At 44.9% G+C, this 12,351-nt stretch overlaps 1 protein-coding gene across 1 annotated transcript in view; it reads left to right on the top strand.

Moving 5' to 3' along the window:
- LOXHD1 (lipoxygenase homology domains 1) overlaps positions 1–12,351 on the top strand; it is a 183,691-nt gene that overhangs the window by 17,733 nt on the left and 153,607 nt on the right. Inside the window, exon 4 of the mRNA XM_017951697.3 lies at positions 1,235–1,419. Coding sequence (XP_017807186.2) covers positions 1,235–1,419 — 185 coding nt within the window. The remainder of the gene's footprint in view (positions 1–1,234; positions 1,420–12,351) is intronic.

The following is a 12,351-nucleotide window of genomic DNA, read 5'->3' as shown; positions in this document are numbered from 1 at the left end:
GTGCTAGGCTTTATGCCAGACAGAGGCATACATCCTTCTAAGGGAGGGGCCTGATATATCATGGGTTTTATTTGTCTGTTGGGGTTGTGTGCTGTATTGAGCTGTGGTTGTCCTGTTAATACCTGCAAGGATAAAGCCTCACAGGGATAAGATGTTTGATGCAAAGTGAGGCCCAGGGATTAAGAAACTGGACCTTGGAGAGGAGACAGAGGGGGCTATGGGAAGTGTAAGAAGATTTTAGGGGACAGATTTTGAAGAGTCAGAATCTATGCTGCCCAGTGCAGCAGCCCGTGGCCACATGTGGCTATTACGCTTGAAATGAGGCTAATCCAAATTGAGGTGTGCTGTCTGTAAAAAATACACATCAGATTTTTGAAGCCTTAGTACAAGAAAAAGAATGAAAAAATAGCTCATTAATACATTTTTACATAATTATATGTTGAGATGGTAAGTGGAATTAAATGAAACATATTATTAAAATTCTACCAGTTTCTTTGGATTTTTTTTACATGTGGCTATTAGGAAAATTTTTAAATTGCATATGTGGCTCACATGTGTGACTCATGTTATGTCTATGGGACCACCCTGGTCTAGATGGTCATAGGGGTCCTCTGGATTGTAGGACTAAGGGGAGTATCTGCTTGTTGTCCACGTCCGGGAGTCATGATGAAGAGAGGGACACACTTAATCATCTCACAGCAATTGGAGGGGCCGTTGAGCCCCAGGGTATGAACTGTGTCCTGTAAATCAGATGGTCTAGTTGGCTTCTGCCTTCTGGGTATTCCGTTATCATCTTTTCCCTTTACTGTCCTGTTTGACCTTGACTCAGCTGGATGCCAAGAAGTGTTGTGTGTACACATGCTTGGGCCAGAGTGGGAGAGGCTTACTGCTTCCAAAGGCCAGGGTAAGGCAACGGCACTGAATAGCCAGGACCTCAAAGGAGAAAATCAAGATGGTCCCACGGCAAACCTTAGGGATCTTGGATTTTCTGTGAAAGGTGACAGTTAATATTTCCTTTCATGCAACGTAACAATGTAACATTCAGTAATGTGCACATCCACCTTGCAAGGTATCCCCATTGTATAGATGAGGAAACCGAGGTTCAAGAGATAAAGTAACAACAACAACAGAATAATTGGACCTCTCTTTGGAGTAAACATCTGGGTATTCCAGTATGGAAGGGGTGCTGTTTCAGTTCTGCCAGTGATGGTGTGGGCCTTGGCTTCTGCCTCAGGATTGAGCATGACAACACGGGCTTGAATGCCAGCTGGTACCTGGACAACGTGATCGTGACCGACATGAAGAGGCCTCATCTCCGTTACTACTTCAACTGCAACAACTGGCTGAGCAAGGTGGAAGGTGACCGCCAGTGGTGCCGTGACCTGCTGGCCAGCTTCAACCCCATGGACATGCCAAGAGGTCAGTGCCTAGGCTGGCCTGCCTGCCATCCCTCCCTGCCTGGGCTGGGCTCACCCAGGAAAGAATCATGCCTGTCTTGCTCTGGGCAGTCTCACCTACCTTATCTTGGCATCCTCCAGGACCTTCCTGTTGGTTAGGGCCAAGGGGAAGTCCCATATCTTCCTGCGGCCTTCCTGTGGGCAAACTTTTATGCTCTAGGGGTTCAAGGAGGTGGGAAATACAAGAGGACTTGGAGGTGTGATGGAAGGATGGGCGCAGGCCTGAGCATATCCTGTGTTCTCAATGATTCTTGTTGATGGGGTGTCTATTGGAAGTCACCTTTGAGATCAAAGCAGCCTTCCCCATTTTCCTGTCTTTTTTCTTTTCTTATGATGCCCAAGGCAGGTGAGTTATAGCCAAGGCAAGGTGGGTAGGAATCAGAGCTTGCAGCTGCCAGAGCTTGTCATGCTGCCTTCTGACTCCTCCTGATTTTATGAGGAGTGAAACAATTTATTTCAAGTGACATCTCTGGACAAAGGCCTTAAATTCGATCATTTTAATTTTACAGGAATAATGGGAGGCAGATACCTTTGTCCCCCAAAGTTCTGGCCTCATCTCACCCCATCACAGAACATATTTGCTTTTCCAAAAAGGGGGGTATTGCATTGCAGGCACCATCATCAGAATACCCTGCTTTCATAGAGTCATGGACCTTGAAAGGGGAAGGGACTTGGGAGCCAGGAGATGAGAAGTGGCTTCCCACAGTCACTCAGTTGAACAACAGAAGGCCAACACACTTGTTGGAGTCTGCCTTCCAGCATGTACTCCAAGATCCACCCTCTGTTCCTTGTCTTGATGGGTTTTAGCTCTCAATTGTTGTATCTTCAATTTTCTACCTCCCAGCTCAACTTGACACTTGACTTGTTCCTCTGTGATTCCTATCATCATAACTTGCAACTTCATTGATTCTTTTTTATTTTTATTTTGTTTGTTTATTTATGTATTTTTGAGATGGAGTTTCACTCTTGTTGCCCAGGCTGAAGTGAAATGGTGTGATCTTGGCTCACTGTAATCTCTGCCTCCCGGGTTCAAGCGATTCTTCTGCCTCAGTCTCCTGAGTAGCTGGGATTACAGGTGCCCACCACCATACCCGACTAATTTTTTGTATTTTCAGTACAGACAGAGTTTCGCCATGTTGGCCAGGCTGGTCTCGAACTCCTGACCTCAGGTGATCCAGTCACCTCCCCCTCCCAAATTGTTGGGATTACAGGTGTGAGCCACTGCGCCCGGCCATTAATTCTTTTTAAAACACGTTATTGATCTTTCTCTGATTATAGAAACAAAATTTGATTATTGCAGAAAATTTAGAAAATAGAGATATGCAAACATAAAGAATACTTGTAATTCCATTACTTGAAAAAACAACACTGGTGATGTTTTTGTGTCTTCATTTCTAGTCTTTTCTATGCATACATAGTTTAAATGAATGGGCTAGTGCAACACCCCCTGTTTCACAGCATGACTACTTCTGTGCCATTAAACATTGCTCAACATCCCTCCTTGGAATGAGTCTGTGGTGCCCTGGAGCATGGAGATACCATCATTTATTCACCAGATCCCTTATCATTGGACATTTGTATTGTGTTCCCCCTCTAAACAATTTTTGCTATTATAACAATACTATTATAAATACTGCACCTAAATCTTTGCACAGGTTTATGATTCTTTAAGATAAATCCCTAAGTGGAAAGTCAAGTGGAATGTACATGCTTAAAGCTTTTGAGGGACATTTCTGAATTGCTCTAGATGGGGTGTATCTGTGCACAGTATTACCAGCTGTGCAAGGGTGCCCATGTCCCTCACCCTTGCCAACATTTGGTTGTATTGTTTGATTTTCCAGTTGGATAATTAAAGGGGATTTTTGATGTTCTTTCTTTGATTACTGGTGAGGTTGAACATTTTTCATATATTTATTGGCAACTTGTGTGTGTGTGTGTGTGTGTGTGTGTATGAGAGAGAGAGAAAGAAAGAATTTTTGCCTGGGCCCTTCACCTGTTTTTTCAATTGGGGTGAATTTCATAGATTCTCCCATAAACATTAAGCATCTTTAATTCTTTATTCAACCTCTACTAGGATCAATCTTTAGCACACTGTCAAACTTGCCACTTTTCAGCTCATCTGACCTGCTTTGATCACTCAAAAATCCAGGGTTCCACTGTCAGGAGAAGAGCTTGTGAAAAGTCATCATGAGAAACAATTCAGGTAGCTCAGTGGTTCTTCAGGGTTCCATAAGAATCCTCAGGGTAGACACCCCCTGACCCAGTCTTTGTATGAGGCTTCCTGGGCCTCCAGCCCCTTCATGGGCTGCAGGGCATTAGGTTTTTAGTATTTCCAGGCTGGATTCCAGAGAATGGAATGAAAAAGGGGATCTTCAAATATTCCAGTGGTTTTTTTCTGTTTGTTTGTTTTCTGTTTCTGTTTTGAGGCAGAGTTTCCCTCTTGTTGCCCAGGCTGGAGTGCAATGGCAAGATCTTGGCCCACTTCACCCTCCACCTCTCAGGTTCAAGCAATTCTCCTGCCTCAGCCTCCTGAGTAGCTGGGACTACAGGTGTGCACCACCACGCCCAGCTAACTTTTGTATTTTTAGTAGAGATGGGTTTCTTCATGTTGGCCAGGCTAGTCTGGAACTCCCAACCTCAGGTGATTCGCCTGCCTCAGCCTCCCAAAGTGCTGGGATTACAGGTGTGAACCACTGCACCCGACCTTCAAATATTCCAATGACTGCATTGGTAAAGAAAAAGTTAAATTTCCTTGCTTTTCACCTGAAATTGTGTCAACTTGGTATTTGGCTGCTACTTCGATGATAAAAATGGGGTCTATTATTTCATCCGTGAAGTTTGGTAGGTAAAATATTTCAAAATATGCAATATGGACAGTAATAGGAGGAGAGAGGAAAGGGGGGCATGTTCAGTGTATTTGTACCACCAGCCCCCAAAGTGGGACAGACTGTTAGGGAACTTGGTCCTCTCTTTCCACCCTCAAGGGACAGTTGCCAAAGTTCTGGCTGGTAATCATTGGAACCTTCTCTCATTCCTGCTCTTCAGGGAAGGGAGGTGTTCTAGGTTGACCAACTGACCCTTTGACAGAGGTGATTGGTGGATCATCGTCGAGTGGAGGGAACTGGACCTTGATCAGCTTTCCAGGTGTTCCTCTAATGGGAATCTTGCATTTCATGTGTCAAGACACAGGCATGAGGGAGCCTGCCCTACTTGTAGGCACAGAGGGTGAGCTCTGGGGCACCAGGACTGTTGCACAGTACGGTGCCTGACATTTGCTGGAGATGACTGTTTCTTCTCTGGGCTCTTCTTTAAATGCACTTCCTGGGGAAGTACCCAACCTCTAACCCCTTAAAGGGAATGGCATCTTTAGAACTGCCCTCTTCTTAATGGAGTCCATTGGGTAGAAGGTAGAGATGAGGAAAAACAGACAGGAGGTTTCAAAGGAAGGAGGCAGAAGCTGACCAGCCTCACAGTTTTGTGGATAGAAGATCCTAGAACCAAGTTCAGTTTCTTAGTTCTTCTCAATTTGTTGGTAAAAATCACTACATCTGGTACCTTAAAGAAACAAAGCAGGACCAACCAAATGACTGTGGCTTTTGGTTTTCTGTGTCTGATCTCCAGGACTCGGGGATCTGTTGCTGAGGTCTGAAGAGGCAGGTTGTTTGTGCTCCCTCAATCCATCTGGGGGGTTCTGAAACTCCAGTAACTCACATTCCATCTTCAAGAGTTTTGCCTGATTCAAGTACTGTTTGCATTATTAATTACTACTACGTCTTTAAGTCACTTTTTACAACTTACATTAACTTACAAATTTATTTTAATAATAAAGTTGATATTACTATCATAAAAAGCTGTTATCATTTGCTATAAATGTCAGGCATACAGTAGTATATATTAACATAAATTTATAACATTAGATAAATCATATACCATTGCTAGCATCTTATGTCCCACCAGTGGTATGCAGATCGTACCCGGGTAAACAATACCAGCCTTGATCTGAGAGGAACGGGAGGCAGAGTGTTGATTACAGAGATGAGTGCACAGAGGCCCAGCGACATGGGGATCCATCCAAGGTCAAATGGCCAATTCGCTGATGGAGCTAGGACTAGACTGTGGGTCTCCCTATTCTCAGTTCAATTGCTTTCTGCCTGCCCCTTGAATAGGGCATGACCAAGGGCAATTAGCCTGGCACCTAAGAGGTCAGAGCCTGTGATTGTGGGGATTGTGAGCATTAGTTGGGCCAACCTCCTGCTGTCACAAGAACCCCTTCTACATCACCCCCACCAATTGCTTCTTCAGCTTTGGTTTGAGTCCAGCCTTCCTGGAATTAAACCCCCTAGTCTCCCTGAGGCTTCTGCTTGTCTGTTCCAGTGTTTCCGACACAACACAGTGTCTATCTAGGTGTCAGCCCTTCAGCTGCCAGAAGACAGGGTTCTGTCCTCTCAGGAACGCAACTCCAGGATCCTTGACCTCTCTTTTTGTAGTCCCTTCCCAAGAAAGTACCTACTAGTCTAGAACCCTGTGTTCCAGACAGGGGACCATTAGCACAGAGGAAGGGGCCTCCCTAACTCTGTTATCCTGCTGCTTTTTTAAAAAAAAGTTGTGGTAAAATATGCATAACATAAAATTTGCCACCTTCACCATTTTTAAATGGACAGTTCAGTGGCATTAAGCACATTCACATTGTTGTGCAACTGTCACCATCCATCTCTAACACTTTCTCATCTTGTCACCCTAAAACTCTGTGCCCATTGAACACTAACTCTCCATTGTTCCCCACCCCTGAGATCCTGGTAAACTCTATTCTAGTTTCTGTCTCTGTAAATTTGGCTAATCCAGGAATCTTATACATGGTGAGTCTAGTCCAGAATGCTTGGGACCAGAAGTGTTTTGGATTTGGGATTTTTTTTTTTCTCCAGATTTTGGAATACTTGCATATGCCTACTGAGATATTTTGGGGATGGAAGCCAAGTCTATCCATGAAATTCATTTATTTCATGTATACCTTATACATGTAGACTGAATTTTATACAACATTTCTGAAAATTTTGTGCTGGAAGCAAAAGTTTTACAGCATTTCATCTGTGACCTGTCACATGAGATCAGGCGGTGTAATTTTCCACTCATGGCATTGTGTCAGTATTCAAAAAGTGTTGGATTTTGGAGCATTTCAGATTTTGGATTTCTGTGTTAGCGATACCCTAACTGTATAAGTGGAATCATACAATATTTGTCCTTTTGCATCTAGCTCAGTTCACTTAGCATTATGTCTTCAGATTTCATCCATGCTATAGCACGTGTCAGAACTTCGTTCCTTTTTAAGGCTGAGTAGCAACCCATTGTATGGGTACACCACAACTTATTTGATCCATTCTGTTGATAGACATTGGACTGTTTCCACCTTTTAGCTATTGTGATTAATGCTGCTATGAACATGGGTGTACAAATATTTGTTCGAGTCCCTGTTTTCAATTCTTTTGGGCATATATACACAGATTTGCTGGGTCATATATGTAATTTTGAGTAACCACCATACTGTTTTCTACAGTGGTTGTACCATTTTACATTCCTACCAGCAATGCACAGAGTTCTAATTTCTCCAGATCCTGACCAATACTCGCTATTTTCTGCGTGTGTGTGTGTGTGTGTGTGTTTTAAACAATAGCCCTCCTAATGAATGTGAAATTATATCCCTAATGATTAGTGATGTTGAGCATCTCTTCATGTGCTTATTGGTTATTTGCATATCTTCTTTGGAGAATAACCATTCATATCCTTCATCCATTTTTAAATTAAGTTGTTTTATCTTTTTATTGTTGAATTGTAGGCCTCTCTTACACATTCTGGGTATTAACCCCCTTTCAGATATATAATTTACAAATATTTTTCTCCCATTAGATGAGTTGTCTTTCTACTCTGTTGATAGTGTCCACTGATGCCCAATAGTTTTAATTTTTATGAAGCAAATTAATCTATTTTTTATTTTATTGCCTATGCTTTTGATGTCATATCTTAAAAATTGCCAAGGTCAGTGTCATGAAGATTTTTCCCCTGTGTTTTCTTCTAAGAGTGTTATAGTTTTAGTTGTTACATTTAGGTCTTTGGTCCATTTTGAGTTAAATTTTGCAGATGATACAAATCAAGGTCCAACTTCATTCTTTTGCATGTGGATATTCAGTTTTCCCAGCACTATTTGTTGAAAAGACTGTCCCTTCCTTATGGAATAGTCTTGGCACCTCTGTTGAAAATTATTTGACCATATATATGATAGTTTATTTCTGGGTTCTCTGTTCTGTTCTCTGGTCTATATGTCTGTCTTTATGACACTACCACACTGGTTTGATTACTGTAGCTTTGTGGTAAGTTTTAAAATCAGGAAGTGTGAGACCTCAAACTTTTGTTCTTTTTCAAGATTATTTTGGCTATTCAGGATCCCTTGATATGTCACTTCTTTTAATGCATTCAAAATGTTCATTAAGTCATTTTAACAGTGACCATAGACCATATTGACTTTCAGTCAAAAAGCTTCTGTTCATCTGGAAGAAAAGAGGAATATGCCTTCACCCCAACTCCTCAGTTCTTGCCCAAGACTTCAAGGCTCCTAGAGAAACCTCCTGGATTATCCTGACTCATCCCCATATGAATCAGTAGGAGTGGGCGTCCCAGTCTTGGCTGGCTGCCCTCAACCTGTCAATGGAATGGTTCAGTCAGACATCACACGTGAATAAGCATTTCAGACATACACAGAGCTGGCACAGGGAACTAGCAGCCATCTCTAGGCTTGTCTGACTCTAAGAGTGGGCGTCAGGGGTCCTGGCACCTTCTGGGGCCTATGGAAGGCTGGCAACCACTTTTCCAGCATATCTGCATTTATTATCCCTGGGAACAGAGTCTTGGCTATCAAATTGCTCCAGAAGTGTAGTGAATTTTCCCTCCTGCCATCTGCTTGTTGGCTTCCCTTCTATTGCCATGGATGTGTGTGACTCTCTTCCTGGTGGATTTCTTCCACCCTGCCAGGAATGGCTCACCCTCTTGATAACTCAGAACCCAGGAGGCAGAGTAGTTGCATTAACATCTCCACACTGATGGCAGCCCCTGGCTGGAAGCTAAGCACCATCTCCCCTGCCTACAGGTGCAGCATCATCCTTAGCAGCTGCTGTCGGCAATGCCCTCTTGAGCTGCTCTAAGATGCTGAGCCTATGCATAAGGACATAGTCCCCGCCCTCAAGGTGCTCACAGTCCAGTGGAGGACACAGATTTCCATCATACGAAGTGCTCACAAGGAGACTGTAGAGCATCATGGCTCAGAGTTCCAGACCTCAAATCATGGAGTCCTGAGTTCAAATCTCACCTCTACCACCTCCTAGCTATATGACTTTGAGACAAAATATTTCTGTAGCCTTGTGTCTTTGTGTGCATACATTTTACAAGTAGTATCTTTTTAAAACTCTGAGAAGTAGGGGCTATTATTATCCCCATATTGCACATGGGACAAAGGTCAAGGCAAGCAGCACAGAGTGCCTCCCCACCACCTCTTCTGTTTCTTGGTCTAGAGCTAGCAGCTCCCATTTCTCAACCTGTTTGCTCAGATTGTGTTTGCTCCTGGGTCTGGTAGACAGTGGCTCTGAAAGCTGTTCTCTCCAGCATTCATTAACCCTGAGGAGGTTTCAAGGGCCCCACTGGAAGTGGAACTGAGGCCTGAGGGCAGTATTAGACACCCTGTGCCAATCTGTTCGGAGATTGTGAAGCGGAAACCAGACCACCAATAGCCGTTTTTGGGATTCAGGCCCTATCTTATCGAGCCTTGCATGGACCCAGTGGAGCAACTATTTCTGGAGCCCTGGGGCCTGCCCTATTTGCTAATTGAGTGGCTCCTTGTTCCCAGAGTTCTGTTTCAAGTTGGTGATATAGGAAACTGTGGATCTTCTGTTGAAACATGTGCCAGGGCCAGAGGAACTGTCAAGGCCCCTTGCCCCTCACCTCTTCTCTTTTACTCTCCTCTTTTTTGCATGTCACCCCGACCCCACTGGATGGGAAGTCTCAGCCTCTCTGGATGGCATTACCTACTTCATCTGCCTCAGGTGTCCCCTTCCTCTCTAAACTCTGGGAGGAAAGTTCTGTGCCACACACTCCTGTGCAGTGATTCTGCAATCAGGGATATGTAAGGAATCTCACAGGCAGGGAGGAGGACCTTCTCAACCTACTCCCTGTGGTTCACATGTGCTCTCGCAGAATCACCACCAAGATGAGCCACCAAGACTGATGGTGGTGGGAGCGGTGTAGCTGTCAGGTATTATAAGATGTATACATTGCCATGAAATACCATATTTCAGGGCTCTAACTACCTAATATGTATCTCTCGAGTTTCTCCAGTGAAGCTCAGGTTTCTCTGAGGGTAACACTGTGGTCTCCTCCTACCTACCTGGTGATGGCTTTTACTCACAGTTGCTACCTTGGCCACTGGGACTTAGGGACTTGTATGAACGTTGGTAAGGAACAGGTTGTGTGCATATGTGGTAACGGGAGGTCGTGTATAGATACACCTGGTTATCAAGACAAGCCACAGAGATAGGTGGAAAGAGCTTTCCAAAGGGGCAGAGACCTGAGTCCTAGCCTCACACTTTGGTAATTATGTGACTCTGGGCAAGTTGCTCATCCTCTCTAGGTCTCTGTTTCCTCATCTTCTTACTAGGTTGCATGAGATGTTCTCTGAGGTCCCTGTAGCACTTGCTTTCTCTGGCAGTGTGCTAGCTAAGAACCTTCTTTCTTGCTTGCCTCCAGGTGTCTCCCACCCACTGATTTCATACCCCCCCATACCCACTTTGATGTTGTCCCTTTTGGTGAGACATTCACAGGGCACAGTGCCCAGGTGCAAGTCATAAGCTCACTGCAGGGTTACCCAGTCTGAGAATGCAGGACTACTCAGTCCTCTCTGACTTCAGGGAAGCTCAGGGCACATCCCTGCCTTCTCTATGGGGCAGTATTGAAGGATGAGGTTGGGCGAGACATCTGAGTTAGGCAAGGCCTGATAAGATGGCGTGTGCTCTCCAGGTAGATTTGGGATGACCTCATGTTGGGTCTTGAAGGAGCTTGGGCTGGGAGACTGTCACCCGGTAGGGAAGCATGAGCAAAATCTGTTTAAGGCAGATCCTGCTTGGCCTTCTCACCGCCAATATGACGTCATTTCCTGCCTTCTGGCCAAGTAATTACCCACAGCCCAGTGCCAGCCCACAAACCCTCTCACTTTGAAAAGCACTGAGATGATCATGTGGCTTAGATTAATACTGAGCCCACACCACACTGCTTGGGGAAGGCTCCACCAACTTGGCCATGAGACAGGCCTCTGAAGCCAAGAGCTGTGTTGCAGCTGGCCTGGGGGCTGCTCACACCCCAGGACTGTCAGAACCCAGCACAACAGTTCAGAAATGCTTCAGACTCAGGTCTTGGCAGAAGCAGAGAGGCCCCTCGCATTTAGAGGGCCCAGTGTGGAGGCAGGTCCTGATCCCACACCTGCTCTTGGCTGGGACTTGTTCTCTAGGTTTTGGGAAGGACAAGCCACCATCTAGGGGGCATGTAATCTTCTTGGGTAGATTAATAACAAATATGGTTGCAACCAGTTTTGTTGTATACTTCAAAGAGAAGAGAGGCTGATGATTACATGAAAGAGAACCCATAAGAAGAAACAACAACTTGGGCAGGTGGGCTGGGCTCATGCAGGTGGTGGGAGGGGTGAATGACATTTACATCTGGACTCCCGGTCTGGAGCAAATGAATTTCCTTCTTTTCTTTTCTTTTCCTTTCTTTCTTTCTTTCTTTCTTTTTTTTCTTACGCCCAGTGAGAAAACTAGAGCTGGGGGCTGAAAGCTGCACAGCACTTGGGAATGGGTAGAAATGGAATTGTGTTTGTTTTCAGCATAATCACTGTTTCCATTCCTGGCTGTTTCATCAGGTAAATGGGTTATAGTTTTATTCCAGCCCATGCAGTGCCACACAATGATTATCACACAGCTCCAGATGTGTACCCAGTCTTGACGTGACCACGTTGGGCACAGTGCCCAGGGTGCATTTGAGGGGAGAATGGGATAAGAAAGGGATTTTGATTAACGTATTAGGGGCATGTGCAAATTGTACTGCCCTGCAGAGGATCATGGACCTGCCAGAGGACTGCATAGTGCAAAAGCAAATGCAAAATGAAAACACCCTGCATGACTGGAGCATAAAACACCCATCACAAAGGCTCTGTCAAGAAGCCAGAAGCCCTGACTTATTCCCAGATTCTATAGGATATTACCATAGAGTAATTAAATCATCAATCTTTTTTTTTTTTTTTTTTTTTTTGAGACGGAGTCTTGCCCTGTTGCCCAGGCTGGAGTGCAGTAGCACAATCTCCGCTCACTGCGAGCTCCACCACCTCCTGGGTTCATGCCATTCTTCTGCCTCAGCCTCCCAAGAAGCTGGGACTACAGGTGCCCACTACCATGCCTGGCTAATTGTTTTGTATTTTTAGTAGAGACAGGATTTCACCGTGTTAGCTAGGATGGTCTCGATCTCCTGACCTCATGATCTGCCTACCTTGGCCTCCCAAAGTGCTGGGATTACAGGCATGAGCCACCGCGCCTGGCCTAAATCATCAATGTTAAAGTAACTCTCTGGGTCAGAAAGCACATGGGACTATACATCCTGAGTTCTGGTTGTGGCTTTGCCACCCAATAGCAATGAGACCTGGGGCAGATCTCAGTTCCCCTCCCATCCTCAGTTTCTTCCTCTGTAGAGTGCCTGGGCTAGGGGGTCTCTTGGAGTCTTTTCAGGGCACTAGAGTGTCCACCTTCATAACTAAAGAGAGATGGAGAGGTCCAAGGCCAGCCGTCCTTCACGGGGGCAAAAGGAGACT

This window comes from Papio anubis, chromosome 19 (genome assembly GCF_008728515.1).
Source record: "Papio anubis isolate 15944 chromosome 19, Panubis1.0, whole genome shotgun sequence".
NCBI classification, from domain to species: Eukaryota; Metazoa; Chordata; class Mammalia; order Primates; family Cercopithecidae; genus Papio; species Papio anubis.
Note: the sequence above shows the minus strand (reverse complement) of the source record. Positions and strands in the feature narration are given on the sequence as shown.